At 42.4% G+C, this 25,643-nt stretch overlaps 1 protein-coding gene across 2 annotated transcripts in view; it reads left to right on the top strand.

The window, feature by feature from the left end:
* Positions 1 to 25,643, top strand: part of IGF1R (insulin like growth factor 1 receptor) — a 164,218-nt gene that overhangs the window by 112,528 nt on the left and 26,047 nt on the right. For both annotated transcript variants that reach the window (XM_080351578.1, XM_080351577.1), the window contains exons 3-7: positions 12,671 to 12,983; positions 15,549 to 15,694; positions 17,378 to 17,522; positions 22,874 to 23,088; positions 24,778 to 24,904. In XM_080351578.1, the coding sequence (XP_080207704.1) occupies positions 12,671 to 12,983; positions 15,549 to 15,694; positions 17,378 to 17,522; positions 22,874 to 23,088; positions 24,778 to 24,904 (946 nt within the window). The remainder of the gene's footprint in view (positions 1 to 12,670; positions 12,984 to 15,548; positions 15,695 to 17,377; positions 17,523 to 22,873; positions 23,089 to 24,777; positions 24,905 to 25,643) is intronic.

Below are 25,643 nucleotides of genomic sequence, written 5' to 3'. Positions count from 1 at the left end.
CCCAGGGAAGGTATAACTGGATTAAAAGTTTCCCTTGTGGGGAAGGACACGATGTGGGGAGGAGGGAGGAATTAGTCAGTGTGTGGATCCTGCTGTAGCGGTTAATCCTGCAGCAGCGGCGTGGCCGCCAGCGGATGCTGCATCCTCAGGGATCATCTCCGAGAAGCTGCTTTACTTTCTGTCATCCCTTTAACAAGCCGCAGCACCCAGATAAAGTGCATCAATTGAATCTGAGAAATATTTAAGCTGAAATCTATATGAAGGGTACTAGCTAGTCCAGCTCCCTTACTTTTTCCCCATGTCATTCCTAATTCATAAAAACAAACCATAAAAAAACCCCTTGAACTTTGTGCGAAAATCTGTTGCTCTGTAATTTGCAATTTAAATGATACTTCTCTGTATTTGACTACAGGCAAAATGAGCTATTTATTCCCATCCAGTTCAGTGCTTTTATTTTCGGGAGGTGTGTGTGGGGGGACATTCTGGAATACTGATTATTTTTTTCCCCCTCCCTGTTTCATGTTTTGTAACCATCAACAAGGAGGGTCTCCTATTATATGGTAGTTCCTCTTCATTGTTTTTCAGTGAAGGTTCTGTCTGTATCTGGACCAGAGGTGGTAAATAACTATTGGTCACAACATTTCTCAACATCAGCATTGTGTGTTTTGGGGATGATATTGATAACTCTGGCATAACCAGAAATATTTTGCTCTTTGCGTATTGTAAATATACGCCTAGAGAACTTATTGAATGGTATGGCTGGCACATTCAGAATAGAGCACTAAAAGGAGGAGGATGCACTTTTGAATGGTAAAAAGGCAGCATAGCGTCATGAGGGTTTGAAAACAGCAAACATGATGATGCTTTCACCCATTTGACCTCTATAACCAAAGATATGTGCAGTTACTGGCTCGAGGAGACCTATAACTGGAGAAGAAAGGTAATTGCAATCTTATTTACTGCACTGTTATTGAGAAATAAAATTTATCATTCTTCAAATGTTCCATTTGTAGGTGTCCTATAAACCTAACAATTTCTAGGGTAAACGAGGTTGTGAGAAGTCTTCAGTCTGCATGAAGAAGCTATAAATATTTTCATTACTGGATTGTAGAGTGCTTGTTTGTTTTGGGAACCTGCACCTTCTCCTATACCTAATACTAACCCTCTGCAGAATAAATTAAATGTTTAGTGGAATTTTAACATTAAAAGCATTAGTGCAATTTTAACATAAAAAACTGAAGAAAAAGGTCAATCAGAATGTTTTTGTGGAAGAACAGATATGCTTTAATTACTATAATATAGACTTTTTTTTTAGTGGCATGAATGCTTGGAACCTGTGTTTTTTATCATTTCAAAAGGTAATGCGAAGCTTTGCTGTATTTAGTTCTTCAAAGACCTCTTTATAATTTTCCTCCCTAATTTTGATTGAAGAAAAAAATATTGCATATTTAAATCCTTCGCTCAAAGTGAACTTTAGCTTCCTGGGATAAATTTAGATCATATTTCTTCTTGCTAAGTAGGAGGAGTTTTTAATAGCTTTTAGAAGTTTGTCTTGTGTTACGGGTATGCAAGGTGCCAGAAGACAATTACACCAGCAGCGTTATCATTCAGAGGGTGGGAAGTACAGATTATGCTTTTTCCCCTGAGATCAAAGGGAAGGAGCTGGAGGTGTTTATATTATAAGGACAAATTTATTTTGATAGAGGAAAACTTTCTCAGTTCAGATAAACAAATGTGGCCACGTTGGCTGCTGCTTTCCTGCTAATGTGTTTTGGTCAGTGGGTGTTGAGGGTTAATATTTTTAAACATAGCGCAGATCATTTTTCTATATGGAGCATTCAGAAAACTTCTGAACTTGAATATGTTCTCACTCCTCAGCACTGTAGGGGTTTGTGGAAGTTACCCAAGTCATTAAATGGAGACTAGAATACAAGGCAATTATATGGAAAGAGAAAAATGTTCTCCTTTGCCGTTCAGCGCTGGGCAGTACTTGTTCTGCATTCTCTTAATTCCCGATGTGACAGCACCATTCGGTACTTTTCTGTCTCTGGACTCTGCAAAGCCCCATAGGAAGAGTTGTGGGTTTCTTGATTTTTGCGGTTTATTACAGCTCAAGTACCGTAACAAATCTTCATGGGAGTTAGAGCCCAATCCCAGCCACTACAACATATTTTGAGTTAGAAAAACCTGCATGTGTCTTTTTCTTCCTCTGCTTTTTGTATAAATATTTCCTTATATTGAGCATATATAGAATCTGCACATTAGAAACGGTTTCTGTGCCCCGTGGGTGCCCAGCACATGGGAAACACCCATCAATTGTGAGGCACCTCTGTCATGACAAAGACTTGGATGCTTTCTGGGATTTATGAGTTTTTTGTTTCAAAGATGAGATGTGGTTGTGATTGTTGGGCAGACCGTAGGACATCCGTTTGGATTACGAGTGTCACTCAGCCCTCGTTCATATGAAATCTATCATCTTCCTTATTTTGCTGCATTTAGATACCGATACAGCCTCTTTCTCTGCAGAGTGCCAGCATCGCTGAACACACTGTGGCCTCGAGGGGATTTTTGGATGAAGTCTGAGTATTTTGTCTCGTTTCCAGTGGCCAATGAATAACAGTCTGTCAGACTGTTGTAAAAGCTTGGATTTACCTGGCACTTGTGTGTCTGTACCGTAGGTGACTGACAGAGCGGCTCAGCTGAGCATCCAAGTGCTAAAATAAGTAAAGCCAAGTGTGTAGCAACAGCCGTAGGGTTTGGGCTGTAAACGGGCCTGGGCCGTAGATGATGTATCGGTGCCGTCGATATGCAGCCCAGTGCCAGTTGGGCGTGTAATTGCACAGAAATGGCCTCTAATACCAGTTTCAAGAAGAGCTGCCAAAACCACAGCGCTCGAGGCCTCTCCCTCCGCGTTGGGCCAATGCTGGAGCGAAACAGCCCCCAGCTTGTTCCTCCAGGACACAGGCCTGCCTTGTTAGGAAATCGGTGAAGTTTGGGAACCCACAATACCTCACATAGCTCTGTGTACAGTAACGGAGGGTGGAAATAGGGCCATAGGCATGAGCAACCAGACAAGTTATAAATATAGAATACTCTCTCAATTCCAGTTTCGTTAGTCATGGGAGGACAGTGAGAGTTTTATAAACTTATAAGGAATATACAAACAGTTCTGAATTTAAAATAACTCTGTATAATTTTTTTAGTGTGTGAAAAGAGTATTCTTTTTTGAGACCATCCATGTAAGTATCTGCTATACACAGTGTGTAAGGATCTGCATATTTATATGTTCATGTGAATGTGACTTGAGATGACAGAAAAAGGTACTGGAGTGGAAAAGTGTAGCTCAAACGTGCCAAACTGTAGCAGAAAGTGAGTGGGAAGCACGTGCTTCCCACTTGTGCCAGCATCAAAAACGTGCATCCCCCTTTTTCTGTAACAAGTGCCGTCTGATGCCGTCTCTGGGTTCACTGAGCTGCCTGCGCTGCCGCCCCGGCCATTCAGCCGTACAGCTCACCTTGACTGTCCTTCCTATAAATAAATAAAACTGTCTGCTGCTCCCTAATCTCATCACAAATCCTTACTACAGCATAGGATTTAGAAAGTCCAAGGCAATGTCATTATTATTTTTTTCCAGTTGTACTAACAGGAATTCCTCAAAAGCACGTGCACGTGTGCAAGCAGAGACAACTTGCGCATCCAAGTATTAACTGTATTTGACCCCATGGCCCGCCGTGCCGCGTGTGCCACGTGTCCCGTGAGTGTGGTACGTGTGTTTGCAGTTTCCAGGGAATGGCATAGTAAAGCATGGTTTTTCTGCCTTCGGTTGATTTTATCACTGTATTGGAGAACTGAAATAGTTCTGCCTCTTGTTCTTTGGAGATCAAACCATGTAAGATGGAGTTAAAAGTTCACGTCTGGACAACTTAGGTTGCTTTACAGGCTACAAAAGAAATTTGCATCATGTCCGAAAAGATACTCAATATTTTCCCTTTTCCCTCTGAAAACTTCTATCCACAATGCTGGTGTATGAGAAGGAGCAGATTTTAATATGGATTTCAAGGCAGTTGTATCATTTTTGCTGTCTGTGTTACCTGTAAATTTGTTAAAATGCGTTAAGAGATGGATTACTGTGCTGTCTTCCAGTCTGCTTTTGGGTCCTACAAACTCTTGCACCTTCTGTATTCTCTCTATGTTTATAATAGAGGAAAGATTTAGAATTAAAAAAAATTCCATGATTATTAATACCAAGGAAAGAGCTCACCTTCTGTTTGTTGTGAGTCTCGAGAGCACAACCTTCAGTTGCTGTCAGATTTGCTTACACTCACTTGTATTTCTGGAAGTCATGAAGGAAATACTTTGTTTAATCGCTTTGAACATAATTGCTTTAATATTGTTTGAAGCATTGTTGATCTTAAGAGGATTCCTTCACTTGCAGTGTGCAAATATCATGATGACGTGCTTGTGGACTTACCATAGTTGAAAACAAATGCACCCAGGTGTCTCTGATAACTTTACAAACCATCAGTATTCTCGCATCTTGTTTTGCCCTTCCATTGTGATTTTTCTCTTTCCTCAGGTTCCTAAATATCTAGATGTTAATCGTGTTTTTAGTGGACTACCTTGCAGATGAATAGCTTGAAAAAAATTGCTCTGTAGTAAACCAGGTTTGAATATCCTCACTCTTTCTGGCAGTTTCCTTGAGTTTTCATTTTTTCAGTGATGTAAAGCTCAACAAATGTTTTGTTTGTTGTTGACACACGTATCCTGGCTGGAGATGAGCAAAAACATTGCTTTTACTGAAACATTTTTCTCATTTTTATAGCAATAAGCCTTCGACTGGAGCGGTGTTGGTGTCCCCCTCTAAGGCGAGCATGATGTTTCATTGCTTACACCAGAATAGTTAATCCTGTTGATGGGCTTAGTGCATAAACGCAAAGGGCTTTCCTGAAACAAAGTGGGAATTGAATCCCTCCAAACCAGTGACTTTTTTTCCCCCCAAGATTAAACCACCATTATCTTTCAGCATAATTTAGTCCAGTGTGATAATGTAATCAAACTGTCTTCTTCCTTTAGAATAAATCTGGAATGTGAATAGTTCTCTTCCTCCAGCTGGGGTTTTGCCAGGACATGACTGACCAGCACTCCTTCCTTGCACTATATTAATTAAATCCCGTGAAGTTGATTGCCTTACACTTGCAGCATTTGGAAGACAAGCAGATTAAACCTTGCTTTAAGCAACAACAAGCAAAACCCGATATGTTGCTCGTAATCTGGAGTGAAAAGATAATTTGCTTCAGAGCCATTCTGCAGCAACTCTTCTCTTACGCGTTACTGAAGAGTTCAGGAACTTCACTTTTCCCTTGAGAAATGTGACCGAATCTGTGACCGTGAGGTGGTCACAGAGCTTGGGGAGCAGCTTTCACCACTGCGGGGTGCCCTCATTTTCCTGCCGTTGTCCCCACCGACATTGGTGTTACTCTTGCGGTTTGCATCTTCCAGAGGGAAATTTCCCTTTTTGCAGAGGAAATGCTTCTAGAACAGTGCAGCACTGATGCTAAAACATTGCCCACCTATTTGTTTGCCTGGTGTTGGAGATAGAGTACAACTGGCCCAAACGCCTGCTCGATGCTTGTGTATACGCCTCAGTCGGGTTTGTTTATGTACTGAATTCGTGCTGGCCTGGAAGGGACAAAATGGGCTTGTTTTTTTCCTCTTTCTCTCGAGTGCCAGCTGCAATGGTGCCAGTCTGCGTTGTGCTGGGCAACGTAAACTGTTTTGGAAGAGAATGCAATTTGTGCTGCCCGGGTTTGTCAATAAGTCGTGTTTATTTGCACCTTCCTGGTCGTTAGTATTACGCACTGAACAGTGAATGGCGTAGCTGTACTATCTGTCAGTTCCTGTTGACTGTGGGCTAAGGTGGTTCTTTTCTTCACTCGGGTTTCTATTTGCTCTAATTTCGGTGTGATGTGGGGAGCCGTAACACTGCTGGAGCTTTTACTAGTGTTGATTGCTTCACTTGCAGAAAACCTGAAGGAACAGGAGGTTTTACAGTGCCAAATAGTGTCCCCGAGTCCTCTAGTCACTCTCAATAAAATGGATTTAGCACATGTGCTGTTACATGTCACAGCTGGGTAGCCTGGAAGCTGTTTTGGGGTAACTTCTAGGGTGAAGAATGAATGAGAGATGGCCAAAAGGGGGAGGGGATGTCATCAAACTCCAGTGTATCCAACTGAAATATGCTTTGGGTTGTTTCATCATCATCTTTAGTAGGCTGCACTGTTATTTTCAGCTGGGAAGGAGAGCTATAGGTATATTGTGCTGATGCGTTTGTGTGTTTGGGGATTACAAACCGTGTCCTGGGCCTCTGGCTCCTCGGGCTGTGCTTTTCTGATACCTGTGCTGCTCTGAAACGCTGTAGATACTGAAGCTATTCTGAAGGGAAGGGGAAATACTGATGTTGACCAAAAAAAGTGTAAAACTAGAGGGCATTGAGTACCTCACCACAACAATATGTTCTAGGCAAGTGTTTGTTTCATTGAATGATGAACGTTTCCTCTCTATTTGATAGACTTTACTGCATCTGGGAGTCTCCAGGTGCTGAGCAGTGCTGGGCTTTCTTCTCACCTGCCTCTGCTCCTTCCTTCTGCTTCTTTGCTCTGGAGTTGTCTGCAGATGCTTCAGCTGAACAGTTGGATCCAACTGCTGCACGACTGGCTATACAGGCATTTAGTGTGGCATTGGTTTTCAACCATAACATCCTGAGAAAGGGGATGTGAGTGCATTCCTTTATCAATATCAGTATTTAATATTATTAAAGATTGAGCCTGTTGGGCTGATGTCGGGTCAGACAAATCCTTTGAGGGTTGGTTTTTTCAGTTCTGGGTGCCTCATCTCACCCATTCCTTACCATAGGAGATGCTGCGTACAGCATCTGTGACAGACTGAAATACAAAGAAACAGGACACCAAGAAGTATTGTGTGCAAGCTGACCAGATGCAGTTAAACTTCAGCTGGATTTGTACAGTGGGAAGAAGAAAATAATTCACAGAACCACTTCAAAATGATTTCAGGATGCTTGGAAAGGTCTGCCAGATAAAAATGGACTGGTAGTGACTAGGATGTAAATACAGAAACACAAGGCTAGAGAAGTGATCTCCAGGCAGATGTAGCTCGCAGGCTGTAGACTTAATGCCCTCTTTCTGTTTATTGGGGTAAGTTTGTGGAAACGTATCCAAATACTGTACAGGTAGGCACCCTGTGTATGTGCTAGAGGTCTAAAGGAGGAGGAGATGATCACTTTTGAGTCTTGCTGTCGGTGCTGAGTTGAGCTGAACCTTTGGGATCTTGGAGTTCATTTCAAAACCTGCCAAACTTTATGCCTTAACTATTAGAAAGTGGTTTGTTATGGCATCTTTTTTTTCTTTTTACTTCAAGGTTTTCACTGAACGTGAATCTTTGAGAGTGCTGGGCGGAAACAGAAAACACACAAAAATATACTGTTGTTGATGTGTTGCTAATATGTGTTTCTGTAGCAATATAAAGGTTTAATACAGCTGCTCTAAGTGACCTCATCAATTTGGAGATGACTTGTTACCCATATTTCTGTGATCAGAACATGATAATGCATGGATTTAATATGTGCATTTCCTTATTGCAGCCTTTATTCTGTAGTTATTTGATTACAGCCCTGGCCATGAATCACTGGAACTGGATTTTCTGAGTAATGTCTCTCCAGTCTCTCACATTATACTGGGCAGAAGAAATCAGGTCCTGTACAGCCTGCCTGAGTATTTGAAGTCAGCTGTTTGCAAGCCCATACCAAAGTTCAGACTATTAAAATGCAATATTTTAAAATTTCTGTCATGTAGAGGGATTAACGTTCCAAAAATGACCTTTTTTTTTTTTTTTTTCTGTCTTTGTGGATAAATTTACACAGCTAATTTTTTTTCAGTACTTGGCTTGGAGAAAACGCTCCCTTCCTTCTCTGCTTTCCAAAAGTAGGCTTCCCCCCCGCCCTTTCTGAAACATCATTTTATGTGAAAGATGCTCTAAAAAAGCAGAAACAGTATATTTAAAAAAAAAAAAAAAAAAGAAAAAAAATATCAAATATCATTTTACAAGGAGAGAAAGAATCTTTAAAAAAATATTTATCCCACACTTGGCAACCTTTTTGCTCGCCCGCATGTGCCTGGCGCGGTGCCACCCTTGGCAGAGCCCGCTGCCTCCGCTTGCCAGGGCTCTTCCTCTCCTGGCCGCCTCTGCACTCCCTGTGACCCATTGTTTATTCACCTGATTTCTCTGTTTCGGCGTTGCTGAAGTCACGGCGTCTCGGAGATGATAAGAACACTTTGTCTGTCCAAACCGTACAATAACCGGGATGTGTTTGCAGTGAGCTTTAGCTTTGTGTGCACTTCAAATAGAAGGAGGGATGAGGCATCAGGCAAACTCAGGCTGTCCAAAAAGGAACCGCCGTAAATACAGAGAGAGATGATTTGTTTCTTTCCCAAACCTTGCTTTGTGTTTGCAATGTTGGTTTAGCATCTTGGGGGTTTTAATTGAGAATAATGGGTCTCTGAGTCAGATTCTCTAGGAGCTCCTCTTGTTTGTAAGATCTTTGCATGTAGCTTTACAGTATCTCCTTCTCGTATGTCAGATCTGAATCTGATTTGCTTAGTAAGTGGGCGTCTTAAAATGAAATATTTTGCCTTTTTTGTGAGTGATCATAGTATCTTAATAATATTTGGAAAACCTGGTGAATTTTGTTGAAAAGGAAAACTTCTCATTTGGAGGAATCAGAGAGAAGGTGAAGCATGGATGGTGAAGCATGGATGCCGTTGGTTTTGCTCCGGTAAATTTGATTTGTGGCTACTGATACTCTTGTAATGTCCTTCTCTGAAGACCAGATGATTATTCAGTACCTTCACTCCCCAAATGTAAACAGACGCTCGGGTCTAGTCAAGCCTCCATCATCTCGTTAATAAAGTCGGGAAGCTGCTGCAGGGTCTGCCCTTCTCCACGGCTTGCTTTGTCTTCCTTCTCCCATGGCTGCACTCCAAGGCCTCTGAAATTTTCCATTATCTTGGGAGCTCCACGTGATGGCAATTAAGCATTTTTTGCCCTTGTGCTTGTCAGCAAGGATTTGTTTGGCGGTTTGGGGTTTTTTTTTGTGTACAGCCATCAGCCTTTCTTGATCCATGTTGTACCTGGCTGGTAAATTCTGTCCCCAAATGTCAACCCGCTATTTGCTTATATTTGCCTCTCTAATGTTCTTGCGGACTAAAGTCAACAAGTTATTGAGCATATTTCAGGGGTTTTTTTGGCAAAAGTATTTTGAAACCTGCATTTTAAGTGTTTTGGTACACATCTAGCAGCCCAAGAAGCACTATTTGGGAGGGCAGGGGGGATTTTAGGCCAGCCCGTGTTGTTTAGTAAGATTTTTGTAACAGGGATATCTGAAGGAACCGGCATCTAAGACAGATAAGACTTTTTGTTGTTCATAATATATCTTAACACAGAGAAGTTCTTGTTCTCCCTCTTCAAAGAAACAGGATACCCGTATTGTCCCCAGGCTGAAAACTATGCCAACGTTAGCAAGAACAAGTGAAAAATAGGACTGAGAGAAACACAAGGTTGCTGAGCTTTTAAAAAATTATCTTCAAAAAGTATTCAAGAGTTCTTCTTAAAATGGTTGTGATTAAAATATTACTTACTATAGTTTTGAAAATCTGTTTCACTGATTGCCTTTTCCATGGGAACTTGTGTATCCTTCTGTGCTTCAATTTATATTTCTGTAGACGAGAGTCAGCAGATTTACCAGGAGATGCAGGGAATCCTATTTATATAGCAGACTGCTCATGAATGGCAGAGACATTAAGAGAACGTAAAAGTCTTTCCCAGGAATGAAATAAACTGAGTCTTTTTCTACTATATTTGTCTGAATACTTAATGTAGCAGCATTTGGTTTTTAGCAGATTTGCTAGATGAAAACAACAAAAAAACCCCCGTTACAGTTAATCAATACATTTAGTAACGAACTTTGTGGAGGCATGGGGGGTATGTGTTATGTTTTGGGTTTTTCTTAGTAGGGTTTTGAACGGGAAATGTAGCTACCACACAAAATCTGGCACCCACTCAGAACAGCAGTCCATCTGCTAGCAAGGCACACTGATTTTTTTTCTTTCTTTTTTTCTTATAGTTCTTTTTTATCCCTTAGTAGTTGCAAATACAAGTAGTACTGTGTGCCTCAAGGTGAGAGGCAATTCATGGTGCCTTACTGAGGTGGCATTTGGGCAGACAGTTCCTTTTACACTGGTGCAGGTCACTGTAAAAACAGAATATGCACCTGCATACTTGTTTTTGGATGAGCGTAAGGTGTGTATCCAGCATCTACACAGCGCATTATTTAGCTGTGATTTCCTTTGTGTTCCTGCTCTTGGTGGTCTCACAAGTAACTGGCTGTGCAAAACTATTCCTAATTTGGCCTGCGTGTGATATTTGTGCTACCTGGGTGGGCATTGGCCATACCTGTGCTCCCACCTCCTTGCTCTCATAGTTTCCCTCCCTCCCTCTACTTTTCCGCTTGGTTTCACTCTGAAAAGATGAGCATACAGGTCTGCAGCAGTGGTGGAACAGCACCGCGGTGGATTGGAATAGCGGGATATGCAAGGGAAGGGCTGCAGGGTTAAGTAAACGACTATTTTCTCATTAGAAAAGACGAATGAGCTCTTGGGCAACTTCAGCAGTACCTTCCTGCCCAGCAGACCCGCTGCATTCAGTTCAGTGTGTCCAAGCTACCTTTAATGCAGATTGTTGTGTTAGTAGTACCTGGCTCTGTGTATGCAGATATTGTGTGCTCCATATCCACCTGCTGATACAGGGGAGATACTGGTAAGGCTGCCAGGTTACATGGAGAGTATCTGCAGGTTGAATTTCGTCTGCAAAAATCTTCCTTAGCTTTAATTATATAAGGAGAATAGAGCTTGGTGTCTGGGTGCATAAACTGGCAAAGTTGACACTTGGGGCTTAAAATGGAAAGTGAATAAAATTATGCAAGATTAGTGCTAGAACCATTTTGATAAGAAATGCAAACTTCTCCGATGGCAGTTTTACCAGACCTTTTCAAGGTGGACGCTTCCTTAAAGCTGGCAGAAAAGGGCTTCTGGGAGTCAAAATTTGATGTAGGATGTCTAGACCCTGATGCAGAGATATGAGCAGATTTTATTTTTTTTAATTATTGTCCTGCATCGTAATTGTGGTGCTGTGCTCAATAACATTACACAAACATACTGGAAAGCATAGATCTCATTATGGGAAGAGGATGGGGACAAGTTTTTAGTGATCAGTCCTGCATTAAAACAACACTCTAGTCGCAAACTGAAAGAGAAATTGCAATGCAAAACCTTTGTGGAACTCTTAGAGTTTCGTAAAATATTGTGTTTTTCTACAGGCCGGGCTCGGCAGCTCCCGTGTTCATTTTGGGATATTAACTTCTTTGCTGGTTTTGTCGGTTTTGCTTAAATCTTTCAGTTTAAATGTCTTGTGGTACTTTCCTTGGATCTCCTGTAGTTGTACTACTGAAATTTTATTTTATACTGTTCTTATTGGTAGTGTGTTTCAGCTAAGCTAGAAAGTGAAAAACAGTTACTTAATGCAAACCAGATTTCCTATCTGTTTTTGTTTACAGAGCCTCTGGCACACAGCTTGCGTGGCTAAAAGGCCATACAGCACTAATCAAAATGTTGTTGTTACATAAATATAATGCTGCCACTTCTTTTGATGTAGCAGTGGCGAGGTTGTCTGCTGGTGGTTCTGCTCTGTGTGTTTCTAAGCTGAAATGCTTTAACGTAAAATTAATGTCTCTGTAAATTTGTGCCCCCCCCTTTTTTTTTTTTCTCCATTCATATTTTGTTCTCTGAACCCAGAATTTGGGGATGAGGCAGAATTCTGTTACTCTCTTAACAGGAAAATAGTAGCTTTGTGATTCCACATCGTTTGGTGTGTGCCATGCGTACTTCGTTAAACCTCATTTTACATATATAAGTAGCATTGGGCTGCTACATTGGGGTCAACCTAACCATGTGCTCCAGTACAGCAGTGCTTTATTGTGCAAGTGTAATTAAGTTGTCTAAAGGAAGCTCGTTTTCTTGCCAGTAAAAGACCTATTTGAGGTGCAAACAGAAAATAGAAGAAATGCTTCGAAAGACAATCAGTCAACATTAAAAAAACCCAAACAAAACAAAACAGAAGATCTGTTTGAAGTACAAATAGAAAATATAAGAAATTATTAGAGAGACAATCGGTCAACATTAAAAAAATTAACCATAATGCTAGGGGTCTATGTATGGAATAGGTTCTAGTAGGTTCCAGTGGAATATATGGAGTAGGTTCTAGTACTTGGCCATTTCCATTATCCTTATGCTGACCTTACTTTCAGCAGTTTAACTTGTTATTTAATTGGCTCATGTTATAAATTTGATCTGAGAAAAAGATACTTTCACAGGACTAAACCCGAGAAAACCGGAGTTGAATTTGTCAGTTTTACAGGAGTTGCTGCTTTTGCAGAGATGCTCTAGAGCCCAGGGAATGAAGGCACAGGTTGTGTGGATGAGTGTAATGCCATTCTCTTTATTTCGTACCCCTTGTTCACGCCGGCTCGCTTTCTGTCTTGCAGTGTGCCCCAGCTCGTGCGGCAAGCGAGCCTGCACGGACCAAAACGAGTGTTGCCATCCCGAGTGCTTGGGGAGCTGCACGGCGCCCGACAACAACACGGCGTGCGTCGCCTGCCGCAATTACTACTACGAGGGCGTCTGCATGCCCACCTGCCCTCCCAACACGTACAAGTTCGAGGGCTGGCGCTGCGTCACGAAAGAGTTTTGCTCTAAAGTCCCCGCCACCGAAACGAGTGAATACGAGAGGTTTGTGATCCACAACGACGAGTGCATGGCGGAATGCCCCTCCGGATTCATACGCAACGGGAGCCAAAGGTAACGCGGCTGCTGGGAGGCCCGTCAGAGTCATCACGTTTGGGTTTTTCCACCTCCTGTTCTGAGGCAGCCTTGTGATGTGAATTGCATTGGGTAGAAATGAGAATGTGTTAATACAATGGGGAATTAAATGACATCCATGATACCTGCTTAGGTGAATTCACCATTGAAGGATCTGATTGCCTGCAGTCCCGTGCATTGCCAGTTGCCACTGATTCTTCTGAAGGACTTGGGGAGGTCAGTTCAACACAGAACCAGGTCTCCGAGTAGACAGTAACAAAATGGAAGTGGAAGCCCAGGAACACAAGGTTGGGGCTTGACCAATGACCATTATCACACAGAACAAATGGTAGCAGTTATCCTGCTTCATAGATTATTTGCCTTATGTGTGTTTGCATTTCAGACACATGTATTATTTAGTATATTTAATGTTATTTCCCTTTTTTCACTCATTCCGGAAGATAAAAATGGTGTTTTAGAAGGGAGCAGTCATGAAGATAGTGACAAAAATAATGCAGCAGCTGCCAATATTATACAGAATAATTTCCTGCAAGACTGTCACTCACCTACTCTTATTTAATTCCAACAGTTGGAGTGATGTGTGCATATGATTTTGTTATTTTGCCAGTGATTTCAGCAAACAGCCTTAGTTGCCTACTGACTCTAGGAAACTATAGACTGAGTGAAGGATAGTCAGCATGCTAAAATTCACAGTGCTTCAGTACTATATTAAAAAGATGCCTTTGTAGGTTGTTCCCTAAATCTTTTGGAAAGCTGGTTGCAGTGATACCTGCACCAGTGGTGCGTCTGTGCATGTGTGTCATTCATCCCTCGAATCAAAGAGCAGGGTGGTCTGTGGTTGACATTGGGATGTAAGCAACTTCACGCTGCTGGAATCCAGAGGCTCACCTGAGAAACGTTCTGTTCTCATCTCCTTGAGCTCGTGGTACCAGCAGTGTGAACCGCTCACGTGGCAGTGCCTGGGCATCTTATCTCAGTGTGCGCTGCTGCAGCCATTGAAAGGAGCTGGAACTCTAGGCCAGTGAAAGTCGTGTTCCTCAGAGGTGGTGTTAACAAATAGTAGCAAACAGCGTTTCCAGCATTCTTTGTACGCTCACTTGAATGCCTCTTGCTTGTGTCCGCAGCTTTTAGTGGTTTATAGCATGTTACAGTGCAAGATTTTTAAATAGGAGCTTACTACTAAGAAAAGGAAGCTTCTTTCTTTTATTGTTTATGGATGAAAAACTGTTATTATCAATTTACATGTTTCTTTAAGTCTCAGAAGAAAGTTTGGATCAATCTATTTTAAAAGGAATAGATAATCTGTGTTCGTCAATGTTGTCATCAGAAGCCTTTGTCTTTGCAGCTGGGTTTGTTTTTTTCATTTTTCCCCTCTAAAGCGATAAGGTAAAATAAGTAATGATGAAATTCGAAAGAAAGTGCTGTAATAAATGGAAAAATAAAAATGACCTTGAATCGTGAAAGACATTTACCAGGAGGAGTGATCAGAGGGCGTATTCTGTGTGCACATGGTGTGTTCAATTTTGAGATGAACATGCAGTCAGTGTAATATGGAGCCTTTAAAAAGCTGCTGTAGTGACAGGCTGGGCTGGCCTGGGTTCTTGTCCTTGAGTTTGGCCACTAAAAATGCTGATGAATACTTGTGAGTATAAGAAGCAGCAGAATAGAGTTTGTGCTTCAGTTTTTTGTCCCCGCTTCTGACAATCTAGTTTCTCTCAAGTTCAGAGCTGTGTCTGCCTTGGAGTTTTATAGTCGCTGGTGAACCCATTCTCTTGCTGTTTTGAACCTGCTGAGATTTCTGGCCAGTCTCTCCCAGTTCCTGTTGCAAATTAGTTTTGCCTTGTATCAAGATGCATCCTTCTTTGTTTAAGCTTGCTGCTTTAATACGTTTGAAGCTATAAAAAATAGTGACCAATTCACTGCTGTTTTTTTCCACATCACTCACGACTATGTGCTCCCACAGTTGTCTTTCCCAAGATAAAACAGCCAGGAGTATGGAATTCCCTAGTGCTGAGCTTCAAATATGGATCTAAGGGCACAGAGACAGACAACTTTATAAGAACTTGAACAATGTTTTCCAATCTCCTGTTCCTCGTTAGCCTGTTTTTGGTGGTTGGGCCTGGATTAGCCTGAAGCTTCACAGCATTCTGAGAATGTCTGCGTAAATGAGACGAGTGGTCTTTCTGGGTATAATTTAGAGCAAATGCACAAATGCAAAGGCGCTGGGTTTTACCTGAAGTGCCTTCCACTTTGGAAGGACCACAGAGCCTGCCAGAAGCTGGCAGGCGGTGGGTATGGGGTCCATATGTTCACTCCTGGGTTGCTGTAAACAGGAGCTGCAACGCTCCAGCATCTCTGGAGTCCAGGGGCGAGTGAGCCAAGTTACCTGCAGCCCTCTGCAAAGTGTAGGCACTTTCATTCTACTTTGAAGGAGTTCTCTGAGCCCTAAAGGGAACTGTCTTTTGAAATTTAACTGAAGGCAGTCCATAGGCTCAAGAGTTGTGTATCGTTGCTTATTTTGGGTCTCCCTTTCTTTCCTACCAGCATGTTCTGCAGTCCTTGTGAGGGGCCTTGCCCCAAAATTTGTGAGGATGGGAAAACGAAGACCATCGACTCTGTCACATCAGCACAAATGTTGCAGGGATGCACAATTCTCAAGGGAAATCTGCTGATTAACATCCGTCGTGGAAGTAAGTGATTGCCCTCTCTTTAGGAACCTCTGATAAGGCTGCTTGTAATAATTTTTTCATTTGTCTGTCAGCATAATGATAAGAACATTAAAACCTCAGCAAACTGTTTGCTTTCCAGTGCTCCTGTTTGGTTTGGCCCACTGTAGCACCATTCTCCAGCACGCAGATGGAATAGGTGGTCAGCTACAAGTTACAAGGCAGTGGAAGCTGGTATTTTTCTAAGCTTTTTTGGCAGGACAGGGAACCAGGATTAGGCAGCGAGATGAGCAGTAGTCCCAAAGGAATAATAAAGGCCTGAGAAGGTGGAAAAGTTGAAAATCCTTGCATCTGGGTAGGTAAATAACTTGTCTGCTAGTAAGACATGGCACTGTAAGACTGCATTTCCTCACTTTTTAAGGCAAGGTGTGGTGTTTTGCTAAAACATGGAATCCAGAGGGCTGAGAGCTCTTACAAAGCCCAGCACTGTGCCTCTGGATGGCTGTCAGTAGTGAGCTGGCCACCTTTGTCACATATCTTGAACAAGCGCTGGATTCAGTTTGTCAGAGCAGTGATTCATCAGCCAGGGAAGTGTTGACAGTTGATGAGCTCTTAAAAGGAGACTAAAAATCACTGTTAGTTTTTATTGGAGATGTATCTCCCTATGGAAGGTCCCTTTAGGTTTCATGAATAAGGTTGAAAGATTGAGATGTATTTTATTCCTTTTATCCTGCTGAATGAAAACTTCAGGGTTCAGAAGCAGGAGCATGTGGATGATTTCACTCATGGTCCCACTGCTACAGGTACAATCTTCCCTTATGGGGAGATGTTCCGTTTACTTAGGGCAAGCGTGGGGCTTTTTCTTTGTTAAGTGTTATAATAGAGTGCTGAAGAGCATCTGCTTCCTTCCAGCTTATTTGGTATGGGAACCAACCATTGGTATTTGGTAATTTGGCTTCCCAGCTGTCTGTTAGGACTTTGGTTTGTTTATGGCAGCAAACAAACCCCACTGCAGCTTCTCCCACTCTGAGTGTTTTAAAACTTCACAACTGCAGTATAACTTCACAGGATAATGACACCAGGTAACAGACATGGGCCAGGGATTGATGGAGATCATAGAAAAATCACCTTTAGCAAGCTACATGGAACATGCTCCATGGAATGAGGACATCTTTATCGTTTTGTCTTTGCTGTTTCATTAAAAGTTCTCCGTTTGGTAGCCAGAGCTTTCTAGATCACTGAAAGCGATGCACTGTGCCCCAGAGGAGACAATAGCATACCTCCACCTCCTCATCCCCAGTCTCGTTCTCCGTTTTCCAGTGGAGCTTTCTGCCTGAGCTTTGCTCTGTAGCTGAAGAGCAATTCCCGTTTCATGGATGTGAACGTTTACACAGGGGTCTTTCCATCCCTGCCAGAATGCTGGCTCAACATTCGGTGCTGGCTTCAATGTGCAGTGTCCATGGAAAAAGCAGATTTGCCAGTATGGAAAGCAAGACTGGTTTTCCAGTGTTGCTCTGCGGCTTAATTTTGCCCTTCAACCATCTGTACACACAGGGAACTGTTACTGGGCAAGGAATACCAGCATCTCTCATTTTCAAAAGCAACAAATAGAGATGTTTTCTTTAAATGATCTAATACTGCATTTAGCAGGATAGCACTTAAAGCTATGAGTTCTGTAATAATCAGGTTACTTTTTTCTTACTATAGATAACATCGCCTCAGAACTGGAGAATTTTATGGGTCTGATTGAGACAGTAACAGGGTATGTGAAGATTCGCCATTCCCATGCATTAGTCTCCCTGTCTTTCTTGAAGAACCTGCGGTATATTCTGGGAGAGGAACAGGTGGACGGGTAAGTGTTCGGATATTTGTAAATGCAATTTCAGTTTAATAAAAAGCCACAGAGATTGTCTCCTAATAAACATTCATGTACCACTTAGTAGAATCTTCTCTTCCACTAGTATGCAATGTTTTTCTCCTAATGAACACCATTGCACAGTCATCGCTCATTTGGATTACTGGCCGAGTCAGCATACTAAATTGAGTCTATTAATAGCGTTTGTATTGTAACTTTGCTGCTGCTTTTCACTGTAGGTTTTTCTGGGGAGATTCTTCACGTTGATGAAGTGTCCTCATTTTTCTTGTTTTCATTGAGAAAAGAGCATCTTCAGAAACAATTGGATTTCCTTGCAGTTCTTCACTGTTGGATTTTAGCAGAGTTTTATGGAGAACTTCAGCTGAAAGGGAAACCAAACCTTTGCTAACCAGGGAGTGCAACTGGAAGTGACCCAACTAGTATGATATTGTTTGCAAGTTGCATTTTTTTTCAACTCTGTGAAATGCTAATGTTAGGCCATTATCCATTGAGCAGAAGAAGAACTGGTCACAAAAAGTAAAGTAGATCCCCTGAAGTGTTTTCTGGGGGCTATGTTGCTTCTGTAATGTATCTAATTACACAGTGTGGGATACTTTTTGCTGTGTATAACTCCAGATTTCCTATGATGGTAAGAGATAGCCATGACAACAGTTTTTATCTCCGCAGAACTCGCAGTGCTGAGATGTGGTGATGGCCCTTCAGCAAACAGCCTTGCTCTTTCTCTTCCTGAGTCAAGTAGCTGTCCCAAGTTTAAACCAGTATTCTCTGGGAGAAATAAGTCTCCCTCAATAATGACAGAACTATTAAATGAAGAATTTTCAGAAATCATTTAAGAATAGGTAGTGGGAGGGTCATGGGAAAGGTTGCTTATGTCTGATTTATCTGCCCCAACAGGATAAAGTTACAGCATGAGGGACTCTTCACAACCTCCCTCTTTCTCTCAGGCCAGGCTTTGGTCAGCCGTAAATGCTTAAAATTCCACCATGTGACAGAGCGAGTTAAAGGGCAGCTCTTCATCCTGCACTTGCAGAAGCACGCTGTCCTTTTCAGTAAGAACACCGGCTCTACAGAAAAGCTTCTTTCTAGTTGCAAATCCTAGAGGCTTGTCACTTTGCCGAGCACGAGGCTCATTCAGCCCACTTACGATGTGGTGTGTGCTCTCACAGATACTCCAATTATTGATTTGCCTTTTCTTCTCTCCCTTGTTCGCTTTAAATTTGAGTTTAGCTTTGTGTTTCAAGTAGTAATTATGTTTATGGTACCTTGTATGTCAGCAGGCAGAGCTGATACGAAGGGAAATAGCAGGTTTTTAAATCGATTCCCAAATAGAGAAGTAAATGGTGCAGCTTTGCAGAGGAAAACGGGACCGAGTGGGGAAGGCAAAATAGATCCATAGTGAAGAGCTACTTGTGCTAAAATTCACCCGTGCTAGGAAATGACTGCAGTTACTTACTGTGGGTCAGGGGCAGTCCCTTTGCTTGGAAAACATCCAGCCTAATTTAGGCATTACCAGAGTCCAAATAACATTTCCAAAAGTACTCAGATGGAAGCAGGCACTCGGCAAGGAAGAACCGAGCTTGAACAGTCACTTTGGCAGAGTTCTGAACAACAGGGAGTGGAGTCTTAACCTGGGAAGTACTGGGCTGCTGAACAATAGCTGTTTATGCCCCATCGCTGTGGGGGGCAAGGGGGAGGTTAATTTCACATCCGTTGTCATAGTTGTTCATTACACAACTGACCCCATCATCACCTCTTTTTTTTTAATTGAACTGGACTAACGGAATGGTACTTCAGTATTTCTTTCTTCCTTATTCAGTTGCTGGTGCCTGCCTCAGTTATCGCGGAGAATGGAAAGTTCAGAGGGAATTTGTTTGTTTTCAGAGTATTCGTTGCCTCTTTTGAACACCGTGTCCATAGTGAACGTGCTCTCATGGCAGGAAAACAAAATTCTCTTTGCAAATAGGGAAACTGAAATGGAGAAGTGCTGGAGGTGCCTCGGTGTCATTTGCAGGATTTTGATTCCTGGTCTGGTGTTTGCTTTGCCAGACTCCTCTGTCCTCTGGGGTGCTGCGTGTTCCTCGCTGTCATCGGCTGCAGCTGCTGTGTTGATGGATGGCATGTGGGCAGCGCTTCTCCAAGTGTCTCCAGGTTGGGTACTTGGAAAATGAACCATTTGTGGCCTTGAGGAGCGAGTGAGGATGGTGGCTGAGGCAGAGTTGCTCCTCTGGAACCGACCGGCTGCTGTCGTGTCCCATCTTCTGCAGCAGATTGGGGGCAGTCTGTATAAAAGCAAAACAACTCTCCCCGTGTTGTTTTGAAGCAGGGGCATCAGTAGCTTTCAGGCTTGTTGGAAAAGAAAGTGAGTTAGGGAGTTTGTACACTGGGTTTGGGGGTGGGGGGGCTTTAGGGAGCTCATTAGTTTACCTTTTCAAATGGGACAAGAAAGCGCTGAGCTTCAGTGCATTATTTCCAAATAAGGTGCATTATTTCCAAATCCACAGGTTAGTATAAAAGCCCCTCGTTTCCTATCCATGTATTTACCTGTGGAGGTGAATTCTTGACTGAAATCATTACATCTTCTCTTCGAGCTGTCTCACAGGGTTGCTTGTCTTGTCCCTGGGTAGTCGGTCTGTCCCAAACCTTTGGTCATCTCCTGCAGCTCATCCACTGCTCCAGCCACAGTCCTCTGCCCCTTCTCATTGCCTTCTTCGTGCAAATCTCTTGCCTTTATGGATCATGCTTTACTCTCTTATCACTATTGTACATACCTGGTCGTTATCCCTTTCAGGAGCTTTTTAGGCCCTGTACACTATGCAGGAGGATAAAGGGTGATGTGATGGAAAGCTTGTTGAGATGTTTTCATCACCCCATCTCCTTTTGGTTTGGATCTCATGTTCTGCCTCACTGCTTCAGGATGATGGGCAGCTGCACACAGATGTACCATTGCGTGCAGATACAGCGTGAAGCAGGTTTTTTGTGCATGCAGTCAATAATTAAGTGGCCGTGGGTGCTCTGCAGTTGGGGATACACATCACGTAGTGGGAATTCTCTCTTGTGGGTGTGCTTGGGTTATGCAGACTGCCTTGAGGCTTTTTATGGCAAGCCTGGGACCAGATGTGCCTCCTACTCCTGTTCAGAGGTTCAGCCTGTCCTTCAGGCCGTAATCTCCACTCATTCCCTTAGTTACTGTCTCCAGGGTTTGACTGGCAGTGCTTTGTTTCCCTACAGTGAATCTTTTATTCTTTCCATGGTATCTTCCTTGGCATCCTGATTTTTTCCACAGCTGTTAGAGCCAAAGTCTGATATAATCTTTATTTATAACTGTATTTATAACCTAAGCCCTAAGTGCACACTCTGCTTGCCCTCTGCTCCACCTTTCAAGCCATGCAGCACTGCACCTCCCCTGGGACTGGGACTGGATGAAGCCCTCCAAGTGCGTTTTCCCTGGTGCTTTGAATGGTGCTGGAATAGCTTCCACTAATTTATACTTTCAGTGTATGTACGTAAACCCTTAGGACCTGTTTGTGTTGCCTCAGATGGCTTAAGCATCTGAGCGACGGTGACTCCCAGCTCTGGCCCAGTTGCTGTGTGAAGCACCCGTGTGTGCTTCATTTGCCTCCTTTATTCACACTCTCAAAAGCTTAGGCACATTGCTTTAATACAAGAATTATCTCTGGTGTCTAAAGCATAATTGCCACAGTAGTGAGCAGGAGGCAGACCGGTCTGTTATTAAACATTTAAGATGGTTTCCGTAGTCGTGGAGCCACACGTCTGTTTATTGTGTTCAATCTGAGTCCAGCTTTTTTTTTTTCCTTTCTTTTTTTCTCCTGAAAAGCTTAGTTGCCATCACTTAATCACACAGCTAAGTATGGTGAAGTGTCATCTCAGCAATACACAGGGAGCTGCAGGGATTTTAGTCATCTGTAACAGAGTAATAGGTGTCTCAAATAAACACGGTTTTTGATGATGTCTGTCAAGTCCCACATGCAGTTTAGCATCCTTGTTCTCTCCTGGCAAGATGCATTTAAAGCACAAACATGGATGTGCTCCTTTGTCAACTGAGCACATTTTTCTCAGCATGCATCTGAAGTGGCACCAGCTATATTGACTTCATTAGCCATCAAGTCCTGAATAATTGGGGGACAGTTGGAAATGGGAGAAACAACTTATATTTCACATTTTTCTGAAAATACACTCATCATTTTGCTATGTTACAAGAAACTGCAACCGTGGTCTGCACAAATTCCAACCAGAATATACAGTTTTCACTTCAGGCTGGATAAGAGAGGAATTGATGCTAAATTTGAAATGAAGTAGTTGAAGGAAGACCATAAATTAGTATGTCAGCTTCCTATGAGCCCCATGGTTTGTCTGCCATGTTGCTCTGTAGAAACTGTGACTGTAGTTAAAAGGATTTGTAAAAGCCTAGTTTAACTACGCTGATGTGGGCTTAGCGATGGCTTGCAGAGGTTACGAGGCCTCATTGTGTTAATAATGGATTTCATGTTGATGTAGTTAACATTGGTGGGACTTTCCACAGGAGAGTTTGATAGTCCTGCCACGATGGGTTGGTTTGATTTGGGTTCATCAGCTCCACAGACCTTTTACTCATTTCCCAATTGTTTGTTCCTGTTCCTACTCTCCCAAAATGTGTCTTTGCAGGCATTGTCTTGCTGCTGATGCAGAGGCTGTAATCTTGCTTTTGCTGCACCTGTGTTTTTCTTCCAATCAAGTGGTACCATGAATTTCTTAATAGGATTTACACACACAACTTTACATTTCGTGTTTACTTAGCACAATGTAGGAAATCTTCATTGGGCCAAGAGGTAAACTAAGACAGAGAGACAAGGAAACCTCACTGTGCAAGCTCCTATAGTTGCTTTTGTAAATGTAAACAAGGCAGCTATGTTTACAGCTTTATTTTATCACCAGAACCGCACTGTGCTTTTCCTCCCATAAGGTATGCAGGGTTATTGCTTCCCACTTGCCGCAAAATGGAAAATCCAGTGTAGAGACCTGCTGTTCAGAGGATATGGATTTATATTCCTCATAACAGCTTCCACACACTTACTAAAACACATGTTGGAGTGGCCTTCACCTGGCGTGCTGTCAGCTTGGAGTGTTGCGGTTATTTCCCTGCCCTCTGACCAAAGTGAGCATTCAGGGAGACTTGCTCTGTGGGGGAGAACAACATCCTTTACTCTGCTGAACACCCATTTAAAGCATTAAGAGGAAACACAGTCTGTTAAAGTTTGCTTGCAGTGAGGTATTCTTGGAATTGGCTATGAGTTACAACTAATATTTTTCCTTCAAAAATCTGTCTCTAGGAATTATTCCTTCTATGTGCTTGATAACCACAATCTTCAGCAGCTGTGGGACTGGAACCATCATAACTTGACAATCAAGGAGGGGAAAATGTACTTTGCCTTTAATCCTAAACTGTGTGTTTCTGAGATTTACCGGATGGAGGAAGTTTCAGGAACCAAGGGCCGACAGAGCAAAGGAGATATAAATCCAAGGAACAATGGGGAGAGAGCCTCTTGTAAGTAAAAGCCATTTGATGAAGACGACTGCTTTCCAAATCATGTTTTTTGTGACAGCAACAGCATATAACAATAAGAACATACCTGGAGAGTGAGAAATATGGGTATATCCAGCAAGGAGCAGTTTCTCTGTTTCCTTCAGAAATGTACATCGTTATTGCGTGTTTTCTCAGATATCTGTTATTCCTTGAAACCAAGGCTGCTGAATAACAATTCCATAGGCGCAAAAACAAACTGTTTCTGTTATGCTCAAGCTTTTTTTCTGCTTCTGCCAAATATTGTACCTTGTTGCTAGAAACATTCGTTGTAAACTTAGTTTTCTGTTCTTTATTTTCAAATTATTTGCTACTTTCAAATTGAGAATACTTTTCAGTATTCTAGACTATTTCTGAATTTCAGTGTCTCTGCATTTAGTTTTGGATTCTGCAATGATCAAAGTTACTGGAAAGTTGTCTTTTGGTGGTCTTCACATCAGGTCTCCAGGTGTAACCAACACATTTAAAAGCACTGTCTCACCTAGGAGTTAAGGTGACAGAATGCTTACAAATTTGACCTCATACTCAGACTCTTAGAACTGACAGCGTGTTTTTCTTTGGTCTGTTTGTGGTGTTCTTGGAGCTGAGTAAATTGAAATGGATCTTATGTGTGAGTCCAGTCCCCTTGTTCTGGATGGTGTTTACACAACTGGGATGCATGCTCTGGGTGTCTCTTTAGGCGGGATGCAGAGACCGGAGGGCGCAGATCCGTGCAGTACGGTCCATTCCCTGCACGTTGCACGGAGCAAATGCTGCGGTGCTGGACGGGTTACAGACGCGCAGCCCAGTTCTGCCACGGAGCCCAGTGCCAGCTGCTGCCCGCTTTAAAAAAGCCTTACAGAAAGCTTTCTGACTCTGAGAGGGGGAAAAGAATCAACAGCAGCTAAACTGCCTTTGAAAAGATAGCACCAATAGTGCCAGTGTACACGAGGGTGAAAACCCCTTTATTTTCAGAGGCTTCTGTGGAGCATTGGAAACTAACTCGCAGTTGACACTCGGAACACAGTTTCTTCATGCGAGAATGAAGTTTTTAAAATGCTGTTTTGTTTTGAGTTGAAAGCTCAGTGATAGTGAGAAGTCATTCATCTCAAAGCTGGATCTTCCATCCAGCTCTGTTCACAAGAGGAGCTGGAAGCTGCTGCCATCGGATGGTTGTGCTGTATGTGAACTGAGTTTTGGAGTTCTTGGTCCAGCCTCTCATGAGTAGGAATGTAAACTGCTTTGTCCTTTCCATGTTGTCCAGAGCAACAAATTGTAGTCATCAAAAGTTGTTCTGGAAGGTGAGAAGTTACTGCTCTGCGTGTGCGTTGGAGTTGGATGATAAATTTAGTGCTTCTAAGCCAGTCCTGTGAATAAACAGACCTTCCATTCCCCTCTCCAGGAGAGTCCAAAGTAGTTCTCAAGAGCTTTCTGATGATGCTTTAAAAGAAAATCCACTTCAGAAAAAATGTAGCTCCAACACATTCTGAAATGATTGCCAAGGTCACTGCTTACCATTAAGCACACGAACGTAGTAGGATGAAATACAAAGCTCTGCAGAGACAGAGGCTGTTGGTGTAATGTGGTGTCATGGGCACTACCGGAAAGGCTAATTAGCTAAAAATGCTACCTAAGAAACGGCGAAAACTGACGTCCTTTCATTTTGTATTGCAGGTGAAAGCCACATTCTGCGTTTTGTTTCCAACACGACGCTCAAGAATCGGATTAAACTAACGTGGGAACGGTATCGCCCTCCAGATTATCGAGATCTCATTAGCTTCACTGTTTACTACAAAGAAGCGTAAGTAGATGTCGTCAGAGACTAATCAGAATGGTCCAAGGAATAGGAGACAGTTCTGTTCTGACTCTTGGTTTATTAACAAGAGAAGTTAGTCAGCAGAGTCCTTCGGGTGGTTCTGTTTCACACAGTTCATACATCTAATCCAGTTTACATATTTCATCCTCAAGTCCCACTTTAGTTCGAGTTCTTTTCTTGGTGGAGCACAAGCCCCTTTTAAAAAGAGGATTGTTTTGAGTGAAGCCTGCAAATGGATTCTAAATCCATCAGGAAGAATCAAATTAAAAAAAAATATAAAAATCAAATGAGATGAGATGGTTGAGATGGATGGCTTAGCCCTTCTCAGGGGTCTAATTTGGAGCTCTCCGTAAGTTGTGTCATTGTGTTTACCAAGACCTCTTCCTTCTCTAGTCATAGTACTGACTAGAGAGCATCACAGATCAGGAGTTTGCCCTGTCACCTTGATAACTTGTCCGCTCACGGTTTGGGGTTATTTAGATTATCTAACTTGGGAAGTTTCTGCATTGGTATCTCTTGATAATGAAGGAGAGGGGCAGTTGCTGGAGGATCCTAATTTCTTGGGAGGTGTCTCTGCCTTTGCACATCCTTGTAGTGTCTCAGATTTAAAATAGACAAAACAAAAATTGTGATGCTTGGAAATAAATACCATTTTTATTCTGTTTTATTTTGCTATGGAAAACAAGTAAGCTTTATTTGTTTCACTGAGCAACGCTGAAGTGAG

This window comes from Nesoenas mayeri, assembly GCF_963082525.1.
Source record: "Nesoenas mayeri genome assembly, chromosome: 11".
NCBI classification, from domain to species: Eukaryota; Metazoa; Chordata; class Aves; order Columbiformes; family Columbidae; genus Nesoenas; species Nesoenas mayeri.
The sequence above is the reverse complement of the archived record's forward strand: the minus strand, read 5'-3'. Positions and strand labels throughout refer to the sequence as shown.